A 21,429-nucleotide genomic window follows, 5' to 3' on the forward strand; every position below is an offset into this window, starting at 1 on the left:
TATTCCGGGTATCATCAGATCCGTCTGTATTGACCTGATGAGATAAAAACAGCTTTCATCACCCCATTTGGGTGCTTCTGTTATGTCACTATGCCATTCGGCTTGAAGAACGCTGGAGCCACATTCATGCGGATGATTCAGAAGTGTTTACGCACTCAGATCAGTCGGAATGTGGAAGCATACATGGATGACATTGTGGTCAAGTCACGTAAAGGTTCCGACCTACGGGCTGACCTTGCTAAAACCTTTGCCAACCTCAGAAGGTATGATATCAAGCTTAATCCATCAAAGTGCACGTTTGGAGTTCCAGGCGGAAAATTACTCGGTTTTCTCATTTCCGAATGAGGGATCGACGCTAACCCAGAGAAAGTGGGTGCCATACTCCAGATGAAACGCCCTGGGCGTGTGCATGATGTCCAGAAGCTTACTGGTTGTTTGGCCGCCCTAAGTCGATTCATTTCTCGCCTCGGTGAAAAGGCACTGCCTCTTTACCGACTGATGAAGAAGTCAGATAAGTTCGAGTGGACTCCTGAAGCTGATGCAGCATTTGCAGAGCTTAAAGCCCTGCTTTCCACCCAGCCGGTGCTTGCTACTCCAATCAGCAAAGAGCCTTTACTGCTTTACATTGCAGCCACTGGACAAGTCGTCAGTATAGTACTTACGATCGAGCAGGAAGAAGGAAAACTTTACAAAGTTCAGCGCCCAGTATACTATGTCTCTGAAGTTTTGACTCCATCAAAGCAAAGATATCCACATTATTAGAAGCTTGTTTATGGGATTTATATGACCACGAAGAAGGTTGCACATTACTTCTCTGACCACTCCATTACAGTCGTCAGTGGCGCTCCATTATTAGAGATTCTGAACAACAGAGATGCAACTGGTCGAGTGGCAAAGTGGGCGATTGAACTCCTTCCCTTAGATATCAAGTTCGAGGCAAAGAAAGCTATCAAGTCCCAAGCAATAGCGGATTTCCTCGCCGAGTGGATCGAACAGCAACTGCCGACTCAAGTTCACTCAGAGCACTGGACCATGTTCTTTGATGGTTCCAAGATGTTGAATGGTTCCGGTGCTGGGGTGGTACTGGTATCCCCCTGAGGAGACAAGCTCAGATATGTCCTCCAGATTCACTTTGATTCCTCCAATAACGAAGCAGAATATGAAGCACTCTTGTATGGGTTACGTATGGCCATCTCACTCGGCATCCGTCGCCTCATGGTCTATGGAGACTCAGATTTGGTAGTCAATCAAGTGATGAAGGAGTGGGACGTCAGAAGCCCAGCAATGATTGGCTACTGCAACACGGTGAGGGAGTTGGAAAACAAGTTTGAGGGGTTAGAGCTCCATCATATACCCCGACTGAAAAATCAAGCAGCTGATGATTTAGCAAAGATAGGCTCCAAGAGAGAAGCCATTCCCAGTAATGTGTTCCTGGAGCATATTCATGCACCTTCAGTTCAGGAAGATCCCTTCACTGAAGAGCCCCCACAGCCAAAGAGTGCCACCGATCCGACTGAAGTCGAGATTCCAGCCGTGGTCGACCTAATCATGGATATTTTGGTTATTACTCCCGACTGGACAGTGTCGTACATTGCGTATATCCTTAAGAAGGAACTCCCAAAGGATGAAGAAGAGGCTCGACAGATCGTCCATCGATCCAAAGCCTTTACTATGATAAGAGGACAGCTGTTCAGGGAAAGTGTAACCGGAGTCAGCCAGAAATGCATAACCCTGGAAGAAGGTCTAGCGATCCTCAACGACATCCACTCGGGGACCTGTGGCCACCATGCGTCCTCTAGGACCATTGTGGCTAAAGCATACCGAGCTGGATTTTATTGGCCACGAGCAAATGAAATGGCGAAAGATATAGTCAACATATGTGAAGGCTGCCAGTTTGACTCCAATATGTCCCACAAACCTGCGTCAGCCCTAAAGACCATTCCACTCATCTGGCCCTTTGCTGTTTGGGGATTAGATATGGTTGGACCGCTGAGGACTGGTAGGAGCAGCTTCACTCACGTGCTTGTAGCAGTCGACAAGTTCACCAAGTGGATTGAATTCAAGCCTATCAAGAATCTAGAAGCTAGTACTGCTGTCAGCTTCATCAGAGAATTGACGTTCAGATACGGAGGTCCACATAGCATTATCACTGACAATGGATCGAACTTCGATTCAGATGAGTTCAGAGCCTTCTGCGCCTCCCAAGGCACACGAGTCGACTATGCTTCAGTCGCCCATCCCCAGTCGAATGGACAAGCAGAGAGAGCAAATGGCCTGATTCTCAAAGGATTGAAACCCCGACTGATGCGAGACCTCAAAGCATGCAACGGGCGCCTGGGTTGATGAACTTCCATCAGTTCTTTGGGGATTGAGGACAACTCCCAATTGGTCGACTGGTCGAACTCCATTCTTCTTGGTCTATGGAGCTGAAGCTGTTCTACCGAGTGACTTGCTTCATAATGCACCACGAGTCGAGCTCTTCTGTGAAGATGAACCAGAACAAGCTCCGCAGGACGCAGTCGACCTCCTAGAGGAGGAAAGAGAGATGGCCTTGATCCGGTCGACCATTTATTAGCAAGACTTGCGTTGATTCCACACCAGAAATGTGAAAGGTCGAGGCTTTCAAGAGGGAGACTTGGTTCTTCGAGTGGATCAGCAGAAACCACACAAGCTCACTCCTGCTTGGGAAGGCCCCTTCATTGTCACCAGAGTGCTCCATAACGGAGCATACCACCTTTACAATGTCGAGCATAAGAAGGACGAGCCACGGGCCTGGAATGCGGAGTTGCTCCGCCCTTTTACACTTAAGTACTCATTCGAATAAAATGCAATAAGAAATACCTTTGTAATTTGCTTATCAAAGACAAGAGCTTTACAGTCCTCGTAAACGATTGTTGTTGCTTTTATTTGTGTCTGAAATCCCCCAGTGCGTGACTTAGCTGCGAATCTGTTTCGCCTAAGTTTAAAAGAAAATCCTACCGAGTGGTGAGCAAGACTCCCACTCGGAGGCTTAGCTGCAAATCCGTTTCGCCTAAGTTTAAAAATCCTACCGAGTGGTGAGCAAGCCTCCCACTTGGAGGCTTAGCTGTGAATCCGTTTCACCTAAGTTTAAAAATCCTACCGAGTGGTGAGCAAGCCTCCCACTCGGGGGCTTAGATGCAGTCCAGTACTCGCCTAAGTTTGTAAAATCCTACTGAGTGGTGAGCAACCCTCCCACTCGGGGGCTCAGCTGTAGTCCAGTACTCGCCTAAGTTTAAAAAATCCTACCGAGTGGTGAGAAATCCTCCCACTCGGGGGCTTAGCTGCAGTCTAGTACTCGCCTAAGTTTAAAAATCCTACCGAGTGGTGAGCAAGCCTCCCACTCGGGGGCTTAGCTGCAGTCCAGTACTTGCCTAAGTTTGTAAAATCCTACCGAGTGGTGAGCAAGCCTCCCACTCGGAGGCTTAGCTACAGTCCAGTACTCGCCTAAGTTTGTAAAATCCTACCGAGTGGTGAGCAACCCTCCCACTCGGGGGCTTAGCTGCGGTCCAATACTCGCCTAAGGTTAAAAAATCCTACCGAGTGGTGAGCAACCCTCCCAATCGGGGGCTTAGCTGCAGTCCAGTACTCGCCTAAGTTTAAAAAATCCTACTGACTGGTGAGCAACCCTCCCACTCAGGGGCTTAGCTGCAGTCCAGTACTCGCCTAAGTTTGTAAAATCCTACCGAGTGGTGAGCAACCCTCCCACTCGGAGGCTTAGCTGCAGTCCAGTACTCGCCTAAGGTTAAAAAATCCTACCAAGTGGTGAGCAACCCTCCCACTCGGGGGCTTAGCTGCAGTCTAGTACTCGCCTAAGTTTAAAAAATCCTACCGAGTGGTGAGAAACCCTCCCACTCGGGGGCTTAGGTGCAGTCCAGTACTCGCCTAAGTTTAAAAAATCCTACCGAGTGGTGAGCAACCCTCCCACTCGGGGGCTTAGCTGCAGTCCAGTACTCGCCTAAGTTTGTAAAATCCTACCGAGTGGTGAGCAACCCTCCCACTCGGAGGCTTAGCTGCAGTCCAGTACTCGCCTAAGGTTAAAAAATCCTACCGAGTGGTGAGCAACCCTCCCACTCGGGGGCTTAGCTGCAGTCCAGTACTTGCCTAAGTTTAAAAAATCCTACCGAGTGGTGAGCAATCCTCCCACTCGGGGGCTTAGCTGCAGTCCAGTACTCGCCTAAGTTTAAAAAATCCTACCGAGTGGTGAGCGACTCTCTCACTCTGGGGTTTAGCTGTAGTCCAGTACTTGCCTAAGGTTTAAAGTCCGTCCTTATCCGCAAGGATGACGAGGTGCAGGTCGACTGCAACCTTCTCCTTCGAAACTGCGCCACAAATACAATGTGCGCTCCATCACCATATGTAAGGATGATGAGGTGCAGGTCAACTACAACCTTCTCCTTTGGAGCTGCGCCACAAATACAACGTGCGCTCCATCCCCATCTGCAAGGACGGCGAGGTGCAGGTCGACTACAACCTTCTCCTTTGGAGCCGCGCCACAAATACAATGTGCGCTCCATCCCCATCCGTAAGGACGACGAGGTGCAGGTCGACTGCAACCTTCTCCTTAGGAGCTGCGCCACAAGTACAACGTACGCTCCATCCCTATCTGCAAGGGCGACGAGGTGCAGGTCGACCGCGACCTTCTTCTCCGAGCTACGCCACAAATACAATGTGCGCTCCATCCCTGTCCGCAGGGATGACGAGGCGCCGGTCGATTGAAGTCTCCACTTCAGGGCTACATCTCAAAGAGCAAATTCCACGCGAAGGCAAATACAAGCATATTCAGAAATAAACCAAGTTCAGATAGATCCTAAAAGTTCCAGGCGACAGATCAAAAGTATTCGAGCATCAAGCCCAAAGGAGTTTAACGGTTACACAATCACTCGGCATTCCGAGGCAAATAAAGGTGGAGCATAATGTTATTTGGCCACGTGTCAGGAGAAGGACTGGCTGGGTCGCAGAAACTGTCATGGTCTATGATGTCTGCAATACGAGTGGTGGCTTTAAGGAAAATGTCCATGAAGGACTGGAAAGTGTGTCTCTTGGTGTTAGCAACCTTGAGTTCCGCCAGCTTGTCTTCTTTAACGTCTTTGCAGTTCACTCGGACCAGGGACAATGCGACATCAGCGCCACAGCGAGCGTATGACTTCTTCCATTCTTGCACTCGGTCAGGGATTTGATTCAGTCGAGCCATCAGGGACTCGAGATCTTGGGACAGTTCCGCCTGAGGCCAGAGTTCAGTATCAACCCGAGTCATCGCCGCTTTCAGGCAGGCAAGATAAGTAACTGCGCTATCCATGCGAGATTCCAACCACAACACATTCATCGCAACATCATCCTTGACTGGACAGTTTATGGGGTCAAGACCCGTCTCGACCCGCCCAGTTTCCGCTTCAAAGTCTTGACAAAACTCTGCACAGTCAAGTGAATGGTGAGTCGACGATATAATTAGACTTGACAGTCGACAGAAACAAGTCAGTCAACCATCAGTACCTTCAAGGTTTAAGACCAGCTTTGCAGCAAGCTGGCCCAGATAAGACTCCAACTCGCCCTTCTTAACTTTGAGGCTCCCAAGCTCGTCAGTCAGCTTGTCCTTGTCCTTCTTCAGTCGCTCGACCTCCCGATTGGCATCAGAAACAGCAGTCTTCAGTTTGGAATTCTCTTCTTCTAGCTTGTCGACCGAAGCAAGCTTCTTGTCGGCAAGCGCAGTTTTCTCTCGCGCTTCCTTCTGTGCAGCAGCAAGATCCAAATCCTTCTTCTCCAAAGCCTGCTTCATTTTCTCTAAAGAAATAACATTCTTCAGACGGGCTTGGAGTTGACGGTTTTCACTACGTACATCTGCTCGAGTGGAGTCACTCGGTTCAAAAAAATGGGAAGGAAAAGTGCCAGCAACAGTAAGATAAACAGTTCATGATCGGTTACCTCCCATGGTAGCTACTTCATCGCGAGCAGTCTTGAGATTCTTTTTGGCCAGTTCCAGATCAAGGTTGAGGCTGATTTGTTGCTGGTTCAGTGTAGAGAGTTGAGCACCGAGATCACAAGATTTCTGCGGCCAACACATAAGACTTGTCAGTCGACTGAAATGAAAGACATCACTGCGACAGCTACTCCAAGACTACCATCAACAAAAAAAAGAGGTTCAGATTCTCAGACCACAGTCGACTGCCCGCAGTCAACTATGGTCTCGGGGACTACACAAAGTGGGTGCACTTAGCGTGCCCCCACTAGTTTTAATTCCACCCGGCATGGTCCGCCCAGCGCGAGTTGTAAAAAAGAAAGTTCAGATTCTTAGACCACAGTCGACTGTCCGCGGTCAACTATGGTCTCGGGGACTACACCCAGTGGGTGCACTCAGAGTGCCCCCACTAGTTCAAAGATTCAGCTTAAGTCGATCCAAAGTGACTTATACAATTTCAAAACAGCCACACCCCAGTGGGTGATCAGACGAGAAATATGACCAACTAACCTGGACATTGGTTTGCAGAGCAGCTCCGACGTTGAAGTCCACCTGGCTGGCCTCATGCACCACTTTCATTTGCCCCATCACAAGATTTAACTGGAGAAGAGCTTCCTTGGCAGCAGTCGATGGGTCATCCGAAGTCTGATACGCAGTAAAAAGCGATGCTGGTAGAGCAGTCGAAGCATCTGCAAGATCTGAAGCGTGGAGTTGTATTGGTGCAGCAGAAGTCTGAGCGCTGATCCTGATGGACAACCAGTCGACAGCAGGACGGCGAAGGTGACATTGGTTCAAGCCGGATCTGTCGATTGCTCGACTGCCGCCCCAGGCGTCACGGTCGACTGAAGAACCTGGACCTCAGGCGCTTTCCCGCCCAGTTCCTTGTCTTTCCTCCTCCTCCCCCTCAGCGGTACTTCTTCTTCATCATCCGGGAGCACAACAACGTCCCGTGGAACTGCAATAAATAGAGAAAGTCGTACGGATAGCTGACAAACAATCCAGTCATCCAAATAAATTCGAATCGGGCAGACTTACTAGCTTTGGAGGTAGCTGCGTCGTCAGTTTCCTCGTCGACCGGATTCTTGTCAATGTCCATGTCAGTCGCAGCTGAGGTCGGGCTGTAAAGGTTCATAATCCACTCGGTCAGAACAAAAAAGTCGGTCGGAACAAGAAAATACAGGAAGAACATTTACCCAAAAGCAACAGGAACGTCCATCTTGATTCTAGGCAAGGTCTTCTGAGCCTTCGAAGGATTGACCTTGGGCTGCTTGGTGACCTTCTCAGCCAATTCTGGAGTCGGAGACCGAGCGCGTTTTTGAGATGGAGCACTCGACGCCACAGCTTTACCGTGCCTGCCCATGGGATCATGGTGCTGCTTGGATCGACGTTCAGAACGAGGCGGTGAGTCGGCTACTTCCTCATCGCCCGACTCATCGCTCTCATCTTCATCATCGTCGGCTGGTGACTCCCACTCGCCGCTCTCCTCCGCACTGTCCTCGCCCTCTTGGTCTTTCTCCAGAGCTTGTTCACCATTGGGCATTGAATACATCTCCGTGTAAATCTACAAAACAAGGAGCCGACTGCAAGTTAGTCGAATCAACAAATAGTCGGAAAACACGTCTAAAAGCTCAGTTGAAATGGCCAAACCTTGTTTGGTTGGTTTCTGTCGCTGAAAGGGTTGACTCTCCTGGCGCCCCTGGGGTTGTCCTTGTTGATACCCCTCAGCCACTGTTTTGGCCGCCACCTCCTCCGGATGAACCAGGTGGTGTCACCAGCCCCGAAGTACATCCACAAGGAGTGGTCACAAGCTTGGAGTGGTTGGATGCGCCGACTGAGGAACACCTCTAGTAGATTCATGCCAGTGACACCTTGGTTAATCAACTGAACCACTCTCTCGACGAGCATGCATGTCTCCGCCTTCTCCACGCAGTCACTTTCAACGAAGATGGAGTTTGAACACAATCAAAAGAGAAAGGGGGAAGTCCATTCGATTGGCCTGGCATCACGATGTCCTGATAGTAGAACCGGGTCGACTGCCAGCCCCTGACCGACTCCGGAAGAGTCATCGAGGGAAAAGAACTTCTTTTCCTCTTCTGAATACCCAGACCCCCACACATCTAGATAACATGGGTTTTCTCGTCGTTCGAGTTCACTTTCTTCACTGTTTGGGAGCGGATGGTAAAGATGTGCTTGAAAAGACCCAAGTGCGGTCGACACCCCAGGAAATTCTCGCACATGGATACAAACGCGACAAGATACGTGATGGTGTTGGGAGTAAAATGATGGAGTTGGGCCCCAAATAAATTCAACAAACCCCGAAAGAAGGGGTGTGGAGGAAGCGAGAAGCCGCGGTCGACATGGGTGGCGAGTAGAACGCACTCACCCAGTCGCGGCTGCGGTTCCGTTTCCCCCACCGGCAGCCACGCAGACTCGTGGACGATCAGCCCTAACTCGGCCATATCGTCCAAGTCCTCCTGTCGAAGCGAAGATCGGATCCAATATCCCTGGATCCAACCCGACGGCAGCCCCGAGCACGATGAAGACCCCTGATTCGTCTTCCTACTTTTCACCGCCCCCATCGCCTTCTTTGCGTGTTCCAGTGCCGCCGTTCTCTCCTTCCCCATGGCGGCGGAGCGGTGGCGTCATGAGTGGAGAATCCGGATGGGGTGAAGGAGCAAGAGGAAGAAGAAGGAGAATGGGCACGCACAGTGCGGACGCCTCGGTCTCGCCGCTTTTAAAGGCCCAATTCCGAGTGGCTGACACGTGGGTCCGGGCGATCCTGTCAAATCCCTCAAACAGTCACGCACGGGATACGTGGCGAAAAAGGTGGCGCGGAAATCGAAATGCCCTGTCTATCCACTCTGCTTACCACGGCACGTTCCGTCTGGCGCGCTCCTACCGGAATTTCGAATCCCGCAAAATCCGGGATCCTCGGAAACTGATCATGCCAAAGATTTCGCATCAAAGATGACACTCAACAAGCGACGTTATAAAAAACAATCGGTAATTGCTGAATCGAGCAAGGCGACTGAAACGAAGCCGAAAGTTCCAACACTGGCCTCCATTCAGAGATGAATTCTTGAGAAAGGCAAGAGTCAAGGAAAGATCAACTTCAACCTTCTTTTCACTCAGACCTCAATCCATTCGGGGGCTAATGATGAGGACATAGACCTGGGGTAGGGTAATAGGCCTGACCTATACGTCCTACCTAAGGTCCTTGTCTTAGAAGCAAAGAAGTTCAAGAGTAAACAAGGTGGACCCAATAAAGGCGTCGAGTGCAGTACACTCGACCTACCATTCACTCGGAGACTACTTCTTCTTTGAGTCACTCGACTATTCAACCACTCGACCATGTAAAAGACCACTCGACGTACAAGAAGACCTAAAGCCATTCTGCACAGCAACAGTCGGGCATTTACTCGTATATTTAATGATCATTTGTAGCACTTTATTACAGACGTTACCTGTAACACTCTCTCTTTATAAACATTGAACCCTGTGTAACGGAGGGGAGCTGGGGTCTTGGCGCACTCTATATAAGCCACCCCCTCCTCTGGGACAAGGGTTCGCACCCCCTGTAACTCACACGCATATAATCCAGTCGACCGCCTCCGGGCTCCGAGACATAGGGCTGTTACTTCCTCCGAGAAGGGCCTGAATTCGTAAAACTTGCATGTACAACTCCTCCATAGCTAGGATCTTGCCTCTACATCCCTACCCCCTATTCTACTGTCAGACTTAGAACCATGACACCGCTCTTCTCTCCCACCCGTTCCTTCCTTCCCTCGTTGACGCATGGAACTGTCGGAGAACCTGTCGAAGATGGAGGTGGCAGAGGTGCCGGAGGATCTAAGCATCCAGCTAGCCTGGAAGATCCGCTCAGCTACGCGGCAAACTCGTCGCGTCAAAGCGAAGGCCGAAAGGAGGAGAAGCTAAAGAAGCGGTTAGCCGATGATGGGCCTGGTGCCGTTGGGCGTGGTGGTTGTGGCAGACGTCGCCAGACGGGCACGCCCACAGTACAGATGGTGTCGTGGCCAGAGCATTACAAGCCACCGTACTACTGCGCCGCCAAACAGCTCGAAACCCCCGCCGGTAAGGTGCTTTACATCATCGACGTAAATGCAGCGCCGCTCTTCTCCGAGTGTTGTTCGCCGCAACCCATCCGGGCGCGGATGTTGGCCAGGGAGCAAATGGTTGCCCGCACGCTGTTTGCTACAATGCCTAGAGTGGGGGAGCCTACGTACTATGATCTTGACAGGGAGATGCTCGACATCATCCATGAAGAAGGCCACGGAGGAGGAGGATGGGAAGGTGGCAGACTCAGATCCCACCTAGTCCGTTAAGGCGTTAACTACCAGCAGCACTCCTACACCTAGACGGCCATGCAACAGTCCAAAGCCTAGACCGGCGTGGACACACAACAACAACAACAACAACAACATTGGGCCGCCAAACAGCAGCAGCCATAGGGGGAAGAGGAGGGTAGGATGGTGAGGACGATGATCCGGCCAATACAGTCGGAGATCCGAAGAAGAAGGATAGAGGAGAAAGCTTTAACATGCAGGAGGACGAGCTGTTGTGTGATGCACGGTTGTCCACTAGCCTCGATCCTCTTCATGGCACGGAGCAAAAGGGCACAACCTTTTGGAACAACATTCACATATGTTTCCATGAACATAAGCATTTCGCACCCTACTCCGACGCGGTTATCTGCAACCATGAATAGAAGTTCCTCAACCATCGATGGTACACCATCTAAGAGGCTGTGTCCAAGTATTGCAGGCACTTGAAGCATCTCATCACATGGTGGCCTAGCAGTGCACAATCATCGAGCAAGTAAGTTGATCACTAGCCAGATATGCATTCTTTTGTTGCGCACTAGCCGAACATGCATTCTTTTGTTGATCACCATACAGATATGCTTAGTTTTATTCATCACTTGCCGAACATGCATTTGTTTTGTTGCTCACTAGCCAGATATGCTTAATCTTGTTCTCACATGCTGGATATGCATAGTTAGTTGATCACTAGCGGGACATGCATTTGTTTTGTTTCTCACTAGCTGGATATGCATTGTTTTGTACAGGGTCGGGCGGACAAAATCCCGGGCCCTGTGCGAAACTAAAGAATGGGGCCCTATCTCACTAAAAAATGAACTAACGAGCAATTATAATGTATATATATATATGAAGCATAATTTTTATAATGTATATAATATAATGTCTTACATAACAATTGCATGTATAAAAATCATACCTATTAAACTCCCGGTTGCTATTTATTTGAAAATCTTCGTTCTTTTAGTATTCTTTGAAATGAAATCTTCAATGATATCTTCGTAACCAATCTTCTCCAACACTTCACTCTCAAGTGCTATTGTGGCCAAATCGTTGAGTCTTTGTTGTGTCATAGTAGTATGCATATAGGACTTCAATAGCTTCAACTTAGAAAAACTTCTTTCTGCCGATGCAACTGTCACAGGAATGGTCAACAGAACTCTATATGCAATACTTGCATTGGGAAAACATTCATGCCACTCTAATGAAGACACGAAGTAACGATCCATGCAAAAAAATAATTCGGAAATTAGGAATTATGAGTAGGAACTAAATTTAATCGAAAAAAGGACTCACTAAGCACCTAGAGGCTGGAGTCGGTCACGGATCGATCCGACGATGCAACGAGCCAACGAGTATGAAATATGGGAGAGGAAGTCAGGAACAGGAAGGGCCGATGAGGCGAAGGCGACGAGACGATCCGTGGATCCCGTTTCCAGTAGCATCACCGGATCGCCGACGCGACGGTTTCGCGATCGAGAACAGTGCCTGATCGAGAGTTCGAGACGATCCCGATTCCCGATCGTAGCATGTAGCATAGCACAAAGATCTCGTTTTTCTTTACGGACGGCATGTTTCCATCTTACGATCGTTTTCTAGGAACGATCAGTTTTTCCATCTTACTCACAATCTGTAGCCTGTAGGGTAGCGTAGCGCAGCGCTCAAGACATAGCCACATAGGCCCAGCTCCAACACCTCGCGGCCCAGTGTGACCTTGATCTGGAATTTAAAAAAAACACTAGGCCTACATATAAAATTTGGGGCCCCTCAAAATTATGGGCCCTGTGCGGGCCGCACATTTGGCACAACAGTGGGCCCGACCCTGGTTTTGTAGCCTTCTCGTGCTTGTTTGGTGTAAAAGAAATTGGATAAGAAAAACTTCACAACCATGCATTGTTGGTTGGAAGTTGAATGGGCAACTGAAGTAGAACCTTTTCATAGCAAAGACCGCCGCCCAAGCCAACTAGAAAAAAAGACGGTGACCCTACCAACCCTACCCAAGAACCGCCAAAGAAGGTTAGAAGAAATTTACGGGGGAAGAAATGGGAGGAGGACAGGGCGAAGAGAGAAGGTGTGGCGACCAAGATGATGGAGAGGTTCGAGGGCATCGTGTCAAAGGAGGAGGCATGTGTGAAGCGCTCGGACCTCAAGGAGGAGAAAAAGGCAGAGAGGTTCAAATTGTTGATGGAGGTGACGGACAAGAAGCTCAAGCTCGAAGAGAGGTAGACCAAGATCGAAGAGAGGAAGGACGCACTCCAGGAAAAGAAGTTAAAGATCGCCGCCAATGCTGAGGACGCCAAGATGTTGACCTTAAATGTGGACTCTTTGGATGCCGACGCTAGAATGATCGTGCAATCCGTCTGCTACCAGATGTTGCAACGGCAGAAACATTAGTTGGCGGCGGCTGAGAATGAGGACACAACGGAGGTGAATGCCGAGGCGGAGGCGGAGGCTGTCTACGCGGCGACGACGACACCTTGATCAGGGAGTAGACGGCTGGGATTGCCGGTTCGGCAGGGCACAAAATTGCAGGGATGGCCGGACTGATGTTCTTTTGGATTCAGGCATGTAAAAACTAAGCATACATGTCTCTTTTTGGTCGTGATAGGGCATGCAATTCGGCGTTGGTGTGGTCCGACGCGGTGTGTGCGTCCGACTAAATTTGAATTTGAAATTGCCCTTTACTGGCAGACATGTACATGATAGTGTTGGATGGCGGCCTCCCACATCTGTGTCCGCGAACTGCCCCCCCCCCTCCCCCCTCGCAGACGGATGCGGAAGGAAATTTGCGGTTGCCATTGGAGATGCCCTAAGATCAACAAATTTGTTAGTCTTAGGCATTTTATTACTATATGTTGTTTGGTCCATCCATGCATGGTTTTGGCAGCTTTCAGCAGAGGTGCATGCACCATCCATCCCACCTCTCATACTCTTTCCATTTCATATTTTAATATCAATCTACTATATGTTTTGAACCAAAAGTTCAAATTAAGTTTTCGTTTGCATATTCGTGTTTGTCGCGACGAGAACTTGTGAGATACTGGACCAATCTATAATAAATTTTGACAAAAAAAGTCAAAGTTTTCAATATTGAAACTTGCAGTCAAACATTAAGTTTTACCAAGTTTCATATGTTTTTAGGGTTTTATGGCTCTGGACTTAGGACTTGGGGCTTTTGAGCTTAGGGTTTAGTGTTTAAGTTTTAGTTTTTGAAACTTGCTATTACCATCGTTTCATCAAGTTTTAGTAGTTGAAACTTGCCTCTCGGCCAACAAAGTGATTGGTTTCCGCATGAGGATACACCAAACTTTAAATTTCAGTTTCTAAAACATGCGATTTTGTCGTTCACCCGTACCAAGTTTCAACAATTGAAACCTAAGCTATTATGAAAATTTGTCAAAATGTATTTAAAATAGATCTTATTTGAAAGCTCCCACCACAAGCAACATGAGTCTGGAAACAAAAATTAAATTGGACTTACCGTTCAAAAGATACAAACGGTTCGAAATTAAAAGTCAAAAAAAAAAAAGAAAGATGGGACGGGTGAAGCTGTCAGAGGTTGCAAAATGCCACGCGCAAGGACCCATAAAAAATAATTAAGGGCTAAAGCATATACACAAAGTAATCAGTTTTTAAATCAAAAGACAATCGGGCGGCCGCAAATATGCATGCTCTCGTCCCTGCGTGCTACAAATCCTCTCCCTGTTGCCACCCCTGTTAATCAAGTGAATTGATTATCTTCTGTTTCCTTGCGCCCAAGGCTTCAGAATCATGCATCATCTATGACGGTGGCCTTCATTTGTACGTAGCACTTTATTCTACAATGATTAGCGGCAGTATTTTCTTGCGGGGATTAGGGGCAAATTATAAGATTAACAAAGCCAAAGCTGTCTACTTGACCGGCGAGATAATTTAGTTTAGTTGGACAAACCAACGGTAATCATGCCGATCCTGTTCTCTTTGTACGTGCGGGCGGGGGTTGTGGCGTACGTGTGAAACATGCATGCACGATGCGGCATGATGGCCTCCATCCATGGAGCTAGGCGCCGGTGCACGCGTCAACCACCGTAGTCGTCGTCGCCTCCTTCAGGTATCTATCTGCCTTTTCATCGCCTCTGCGTACGTGCACACTAATGGAGATTAATAAGACTTGTGATGAAGCTTAAGTACTTTACGTCCGGGATAAGGACGGTCGATCGGAGCACGTTAACTGGAGCTTTCCATGGCTGGCCAAACCAAGCTGGTCTCGTCGCTTGGTCTACACATTCTGGCGCACGTGTGGGGGGCGCAACTTCTGTGCGTACGTATGTGTTGACTGCTCAAAACTCGCTCAAGTCACTTGGTGTATACTTTATTCGATGATGCTTTGGTGATGTGAGAGAACACCCTTACACAAAAGTTAATGGTCAAATTAGCTATGTCATCCTGAAATATATTGTGAAAAGCCACCCATTACCCACTCTACAAAATATCTCATTGGTTCCCACAAATGACGGCCTCTCTACCAAGAAGTGCATGGATAAACCCGGATATATATGAACCCACTTCAGAAAACACATTTCCAAATGTTAAAAAAAATCTAAAAAATGTTGCACGGCTACGTCTCCATGTTCAATGTGCGTGCATAAAGTTTCACAGAAAATTAACTTTTTGTGTGGTCTGTGCAAAAAAGACAAAAAATTATGTCATGAAACACTATTTATAAGCACTGAAATTTGTCTTTTTTTGCGGAAACAAAATAAAAACATATCTTTTTCACAAAACTTTGTGCAGCGCACACACATTTGCGAACATGTATTCGTAAAATTTTCTTTTGAATCTTTTGACATTTTAAAACATGTTTAGAATGTATTTTTTTGAAGTGGGTGCAGGAGGTGCCCTCTCCCTCTCTACGTTCCTTTTGTTCACATACTTGTTACTTAACGCATCACTAAGGAATGGTTCTTTTGGCAGCTTAAAAAATAAGTCACCTCGTCTTGAGCTTTTCACATATCACGTCTCTCTTATTCCTTGAGGCTTCTAAAGTAATTATGGGATAATAATTTAGAAATCTCAACAGATTTAGGAAGCGGCTTATTTTTAAAGCTGGGGAGAGACGACTTATTTTTCAAGTCACCCAAAAGACTAACCCTAAATCAGCCTTCCCAAACCTACATTCCCACCTCGACGATGCAGAGATCGCCGCTTGCATGGAAGGGTGCTCCACAGTCCTCGTCATACAATTAGAAACATTTTTCTTCTTCAGATTTCTTTGTTTGGATGTATAGGTTTATAGAATCTTCAGAAAAGGGTATTGATATGTCTTTGATGAGTACAAAAAACTAAAAACCAGGGACGTGATCTATGTATCTAGAAATTCCCATGTAATAAATGTTTTCATATATGTACACGAACAAGTGTGGATGATACGTGTAATGCAACATGCACCGGTATGGTTCTTCGTGATCATGAGGGTGATGTTATTTTCAGTGCTTGTTAACATCTTCTTCATTGCCATGATGCACTAGAATCTGAATTATCTGCGATTAAAGAAGGATTATCTCTGGCATTAAAATGGAGTCAATGACCAATACTAGTAATTGAGTCAGATTGTTTGGAGGCTGTTAATTTAGTTTGTAAGGGAGATATGGACAGATCAGGAAACAATACTATTGTTCGTGAAATCAAGCAACTTATGGAATAATGAAATTCTTGTATTACTCACATTACTCAAAATATCATAAACCATTTGTTGGCATCTTATGATAGGAGCTCTGGCCGCACTATGGTTGGCCTTGGTTCAAGCCCTCATGAGGTTGTCACACAATCTACTTTTGATAGCGATGCTACGTGAGTAATATAAGTATTTTTCCCGCAAAGAAAGAGAGTCAAATATATGGGTATGAAAATAGCAAATAGTTAATTGCTAGTGATGCAGCTCACAAACTAAAATACTACCCCCCTAATCCATATTAATTGTCGCTGATTTAGTATAATTTTGTACCTCTTCGTTTTTACTTACTTCACATATTAGCTTTGTCTCAAGTCAAATTTTATAAACTTTGATCAAGTTTACAAAAACAAAAACATTGACAGTACCAAATAAATACCATTAGATTATCATTGAATACATTTTCATATCATATATATTTGTTATCGTGAAAGTGTGATTGTTTTCTATAAACTTGATCAATCCTTTTTAAACTTTGACTTAAGTCAAAGCTAACATGCTGAGTAAACAAAAGCGAATAAAGTGCTAAATCAGCGAGATTAATATGGATCGGAGGAGTGTCTCCTAATGAAATTTACAAACATTTTAAAAGGCAGTGAGGAAATAAAAACGTACTATCTGCTGGCAGCTGGCTGCTTTTGACACATGGACAGCGTGGATATGCATGGGCATATGAAATGCGTACGTGGCATGCAGTTCCGATTGCCTTGTCGACCCATGAATGCATAGTCGACAAACAAACCCCTTTCCGCAATGATACGACGATTGATGGTACGTGTCAAACCTGACGGCGACGGCGGTGAAAAAGCTGCGCGCAGCACGGCCGCACCAACCAAGCCGCAGTTACCACACGCACCTAAGTTCAACCAATCTGCAGTTTAACTAATAACTGCTCCGGCCGGCCGGTTATCAAGTTCAAAGGCCTCGTTCAATGCCGTGCGCGTACTCGTACTGCACACTGATCCTAGCTAGCTGCGACGTCGATCCACCAACGCGCGATATGATGTTAGAGCGATGAGCCATTCAGCAATAATAATAATAATAATAATGATAATAATAATGATATTAGGGTGATTGCATTTGCATGCATGAATCATGATTCATATCCGTCCACGCAAAATATATAATACTCGGACGCACCAGCTGTTCGATCCGTTTGTCGGTTGTTCTCCGGTGCAAGATGTCAACCGTGATCTTGATGACGACGATCATTCAACGCCTCGGCTCAGAGTTAGTATTTCCGTACATATAAGCGATTTCAGGCGCAGTTCATTCATAATCTTGTATTAGCAGAATGTAAGGCTGTTACTTTGAAATAAAACTTAATTCAAACCAGCAAAAAAGAAGTACCATGGGATCATTTTCTCATTTCAGTACTCCCAAGTCCAGCAGACAGCGTGCAAGATCTTTCTCTTAGAGCACCTACAGTCGGACCTTTCAAAATCCGCCTCATACACCTGGACAGGCTGCCCGGTCACGTTTTTTCAACCGAGACAGAGGCCTCAAACGGGCATCAAACGCTCTGTCTGACCGGCACCCCATATCCAGCCCAAATATGGGGGTGCCCGGGCACGCCCGTCACGTCGGACCTGGCCCATGCTGACTCACCCAACCCCATTTATATTCGTCCCCATCCTCTCGCAGGAGCAAACCCTAGCCACTTCACTCCACTCCCTCCACTCTCCTCCGCCACCCGAACTTACCTCCGTTGGTTTCTGGCCTTCTCCTCCATGGCAGGCAGCAGATCAGACTCCGACCAGTTCGGATCAGTCGACTGGGGTGTCGTCCCGTGTGGGTTGGAGGAGTCAATGCCAGTCCGCATTGCACTGCGCCGCTCCCGGGAGGACAGCGCCCGGCCGACGGACAGATCCGTCCGCCATGACGCCATAGCGTCGGCTCACTAGGCACTCGGGTCCTCTGGTGCTGGATCCTCGCTGTCCCGGCTGAAACACCTCTCCTTCCCCATCATCGGTCGGACAGAGTATGAGTCCCACCGGGAACGGGCGGCCCGTCGTGGGGAGGAGGGCCGCCGAGGCCCGTATCGTGGCAGAGGCAGCTGATGCGGAGAAAGCCATCCGCGTCCGTATTGTGAAGAATCGGCAGCGGATCAACATGTGCGCCGTTGCCCAGGAGCAGAATCAGGCGGTCCGTGCCATGGCCGAACTGCCACCGAAGGAGGAGAAGGAGGACAGCTCCAGCGACGAGCAGACCCGGCTCGATCTGTACTGCGTCTTCGACCGATACTTCCACGAAAAGGACGACAAGGGCGCCGGAAAGGGCAATGGCAGCCGTGGATGAAGTCCACCATAATCAAACATGCCAAATTTTGGTAATATGATGACATGTTTAGCGTAGTGTAATGGAGTACCCAGATGATGCGTGTGCGTCGACATAGTTACATGAGTTTATCTGGATTTGAAATATGGTAATTGAGGTGTCCGGGTGTGGATTGCATTTTTTGAAAAGTGCTCGGCGTTTGAAGGGCCGAATTTATCAAGTCCGGCTGTAGATGCTCTCGGTCCCTTTTACCTCGACCACCCAGCTGGACCAAAGGGTGCGTGTACGTGATCGACCGCACAAGCTTCCTCCAACTGTATTGCGTACTACAGCATACACATGTCGTCACTGCAATAATGCATGCGTACGCGTAGAACAAGATACGGACGGAGGTCGACCGATCGATCATCGACGGAGCGCGCAGAGACGCAAGAGGACGTCCTACGATGATGAGTGGCACATCGCATTGGGTCGCCAATAAGCATCGGCCTCCGATAGGCCAGACGACGTACGTGCCGCGACCATGAACGCGGCGGTACGAACTCCACAGCCTACCGCGCTAGACCAACTGATCAAGCTATAGTTAGCTAGGGTGGTACCGTTCGTGCGTATTGCGCGTACGCGTGCATGCGTCCGTGCAATTACGCGAACCTGCTGCTGCATGCTGCAGCCAGCCAGCCAGGCAGGCGAGCGAGCGAGGAAGAAAGGTGGCCGGCCAGGTCACTCTGATATCTATCTGATCCCGCAGCCCACCTACCCGGGCAGGCCCACTGGCAGCGCGGGCCCGTGGAAACTTAGCTGGCCGGCCCCACCCCCGCTGAGCGGAGCTCCATGCCCCGATCCCGTCGCTCGCACGTGCGGCCCGTGCCGGCCCACTGACGCCCGGACCCGCCGAATGTGGATCGCGTGTCAGCGGCCTCCGGTCCCACGCGTCAGCGGGGCATCCGTGGTACCCGCCAAGCGCGCACCGCTGCCTCCCTCCGTGGACGCGGGTTCAGTAGGAATACGCCTTCTACAGTTGCGTTGCGGGTTTGGCTCGTACTGTACTGTACAGTACCGCTCGTACTGTAGCGTCGTCTCTCCGATTTATAAGCGGGGAGGCGGGGTGGGCTCTGCCCGGTTCAGCTGCGCAGTCGGGAGAGTAAATAAGGACATCCCAGCCAACGAAAGCTCCCACTCCCCCTCCGCCATTACTCCCTGCTCCGATGGCCTCGCCGCCGCAGCCGCAGGTGGACGTGGACCTCGGCAAGCTGAGCTACGAGATCTTCTCCTTCCTCGAGAGCAAGTTCTTGTACGGTGGTGGCGCTAGCGGGGGCGGGGTGTGCTCGCTGCCGGGCACGCCGGGGCGAGGGCCGGTCGGCGGTGGGGGCGCGAGGGTGCGGGTGCTGGCCATTGACGGCTGCGGCCCGGGCCCCGGGGACGCGCTGCTGGCAGCCGCCGCGCTGGCCAGGCTCGAGGCCGCGCTGCGGGCCAAGGCCGGCGACCCCGACGCTCGCGTCGCCGACTTCTTCGACGCCGCCGCGGGGGCCGGCGCGGGCGGCGTGCTCGCGGCGATGCTGTTTGTGAGGGGTGTTGACGGGCGGCCCAAGTATACGGCCGCGGACGCGCTGGCGTTCGTGGCGGCGAGCCTCGGGAAGGGCGGGTGGGGCGGAGGTGGAGGTGGATGGCGCGGGAGGTGGGCCGCGCTGTTCCGGCGCGGGGAGAGGTCGTCGGACAAGTCCTCGTTGTCGGCGTCCTCGTCCTCGTCGTCGCTCCGCCGGGTGTTCGGCGACGCGACGCTGAGGGACACGGTGGCGCCGCTGCTGGTGCCGTGCTACGACCTGGCCACGGGCGCGCCGTTCCTCTTCTCCCGCACCGACGCCGTCGAGAGCGACAGCTTCGACTTCCGCCTCCGCGACGTCTGCGCGGCCACCTGCGCCGGAGGCTCGGCCGCGACCGCGGTCCGCTCCGTGAACGGCCTTACGGCCATCGCCGCGGCGTCGGGCGGCGTGGCAGCGATGGGCAACCCGGCCGCGGCGGCCATCACCCACGTCCTGCACAACAAGCAGGAGTTCCCCCTCGCCGCCGGCGTCGACGACCTCCTCGTCGTCTCCATCGGCTCCGGGTCCTCCTCCGGCGGCACCGCCTCGGGCTCCGCCACCCCGTCCGCCGGGTGGCGCACGCCGATCCCCCCGCGCTCCCCGTCCCCCGCCGAGATGGTCCGCCTCACCGCCGAAGGCGTCGCCGACATGGTCGACCAGGCCGTGGCCATGGCATTCGGCCACACCTGCGGCCGCAACTACGTCCGCATCCAGGTCAGCCAAGCCACAGAGCTTCATCCCGTCCCCCCATTCTTGCCGTCTCCCTTGTTTCAAACACTAACAGCGACGAGTTACTGGTTCCAGGCGGCGGCGCCGGCGCACTCGATCAAGGCGCTCCGGTCGCTGGAGGCGCGGAAGGTGGTGGCGATCGCGGACGGGATGCTGACGCAGCGGAACGTGGAGGCGGAGCTGTTCCGGGGGCGCCGGCTGTCCGAGAAGTCCAACCGGGAGAAGCTGGACGCGTTCGCGACGGAGCTGGTGAAGGAGCACGACCGCCGGCGAGACTCGCCCCCAGGGCTCCTCCCCAACGTGGCCATCAAGCAGGTGTCGCCGACGCCGCCGCGGCTGTCCTCGGCCACCACGTCCTCCGCCGCGACCACGGGCACCACCGGCAGGACCGCGTCCACCATGCCGTCGCCGGCGTCGACGCAGGACTCAGGGCACTGACACGACACGGATCAAGAGCCGATCATGCATGCGACGTGGACGGGTCACCCTCCTTCCCCAGTTTTGTACATTTGCCCGCCTATGCAACAGAGGAGTCGAAATGCTTCTACGAGTACTAAAGTTTATTTATTTATCCTCTGCTCTCCTCTGTTCTGCTCCCTCCACGAGTCGCCGACATGTGGGGCACGATGAAAAACCCCTATGAAGTCAAGCTGATTCTATTATACTCCGTAGCTCACATCACAACTGTCCGTCCACTTTGTCGAGTGGCATTCGAGAAGCAGTTCACCGCGAAATACTATACTATACTGCCCAAAATTGAAATCGTATGAGCAGCGAATACGATGTGTCAATGTGTAAAGCAGAAAGGAGATGCCATCCCTT

At 50.3% G+C, this 21,429-nt stretch overlaps 1 protein-coding gene across 1 annotated transcript; it reads left to right on the plus strand.

Annotated features, from left to right (window-relative positions):
• Positions 1-19,398: 19,398 nt before the first annotated feature.
• LOC125507813 (patatin-like protein 3) lies at positions 19,399-21,178 on the plus strand. The gene is made up of 2 exons (XM_048672320.2): positions 19,399-20,592; positions 20,683-21,178. The coding sequence occupies exons 1-2, from the start codon at positions 19,504-19,506 to the stop codon at positions 21,043-21,045; spliced, it is 1,452 nt and encodes a 483-aa protein (XP_048528277.2). The 5' UTR covers positions 19,399-19,503; the 3' UTR covers positions 21,046-21,178.
• The last annotated feature ends 251 nt before the right edge of the window (positions 21,179-21,429 follow it).

This window comes from Triticum urartu, chromosome 5A (assembly GCF_056163025.1).
Source record: "Triticum urartu cultivar PI428250 chromosome 5A, HENAU_Tu73, whole genome shotgun sequence".
NCBI classification, from domain to species: domain Eukaryota; kingdom Viridiplantae; phylum Streptophyta; class Magnoliopsida; order Poales; family Poaceae; genus Triticum; species Triticum urartu.

Excerpts from the sequence above, each read along its gene's own strand:
- LOC125507813 (XM_048672320.2), top strand. The coding sequence starts at position 19,504 with ATGGCCTCGCCGCCGCAGCCGCAGGTGGACGTGGACCTCGGCAAGCTG. Across the intron at positions 20,593-20,682 it reads GCAACTACGTCCGCATCCAG|GCGGCGGCGCCGGCGCACTC; the intron begins GTCAGCCAAGCC and ends TACTGGTTCCAG.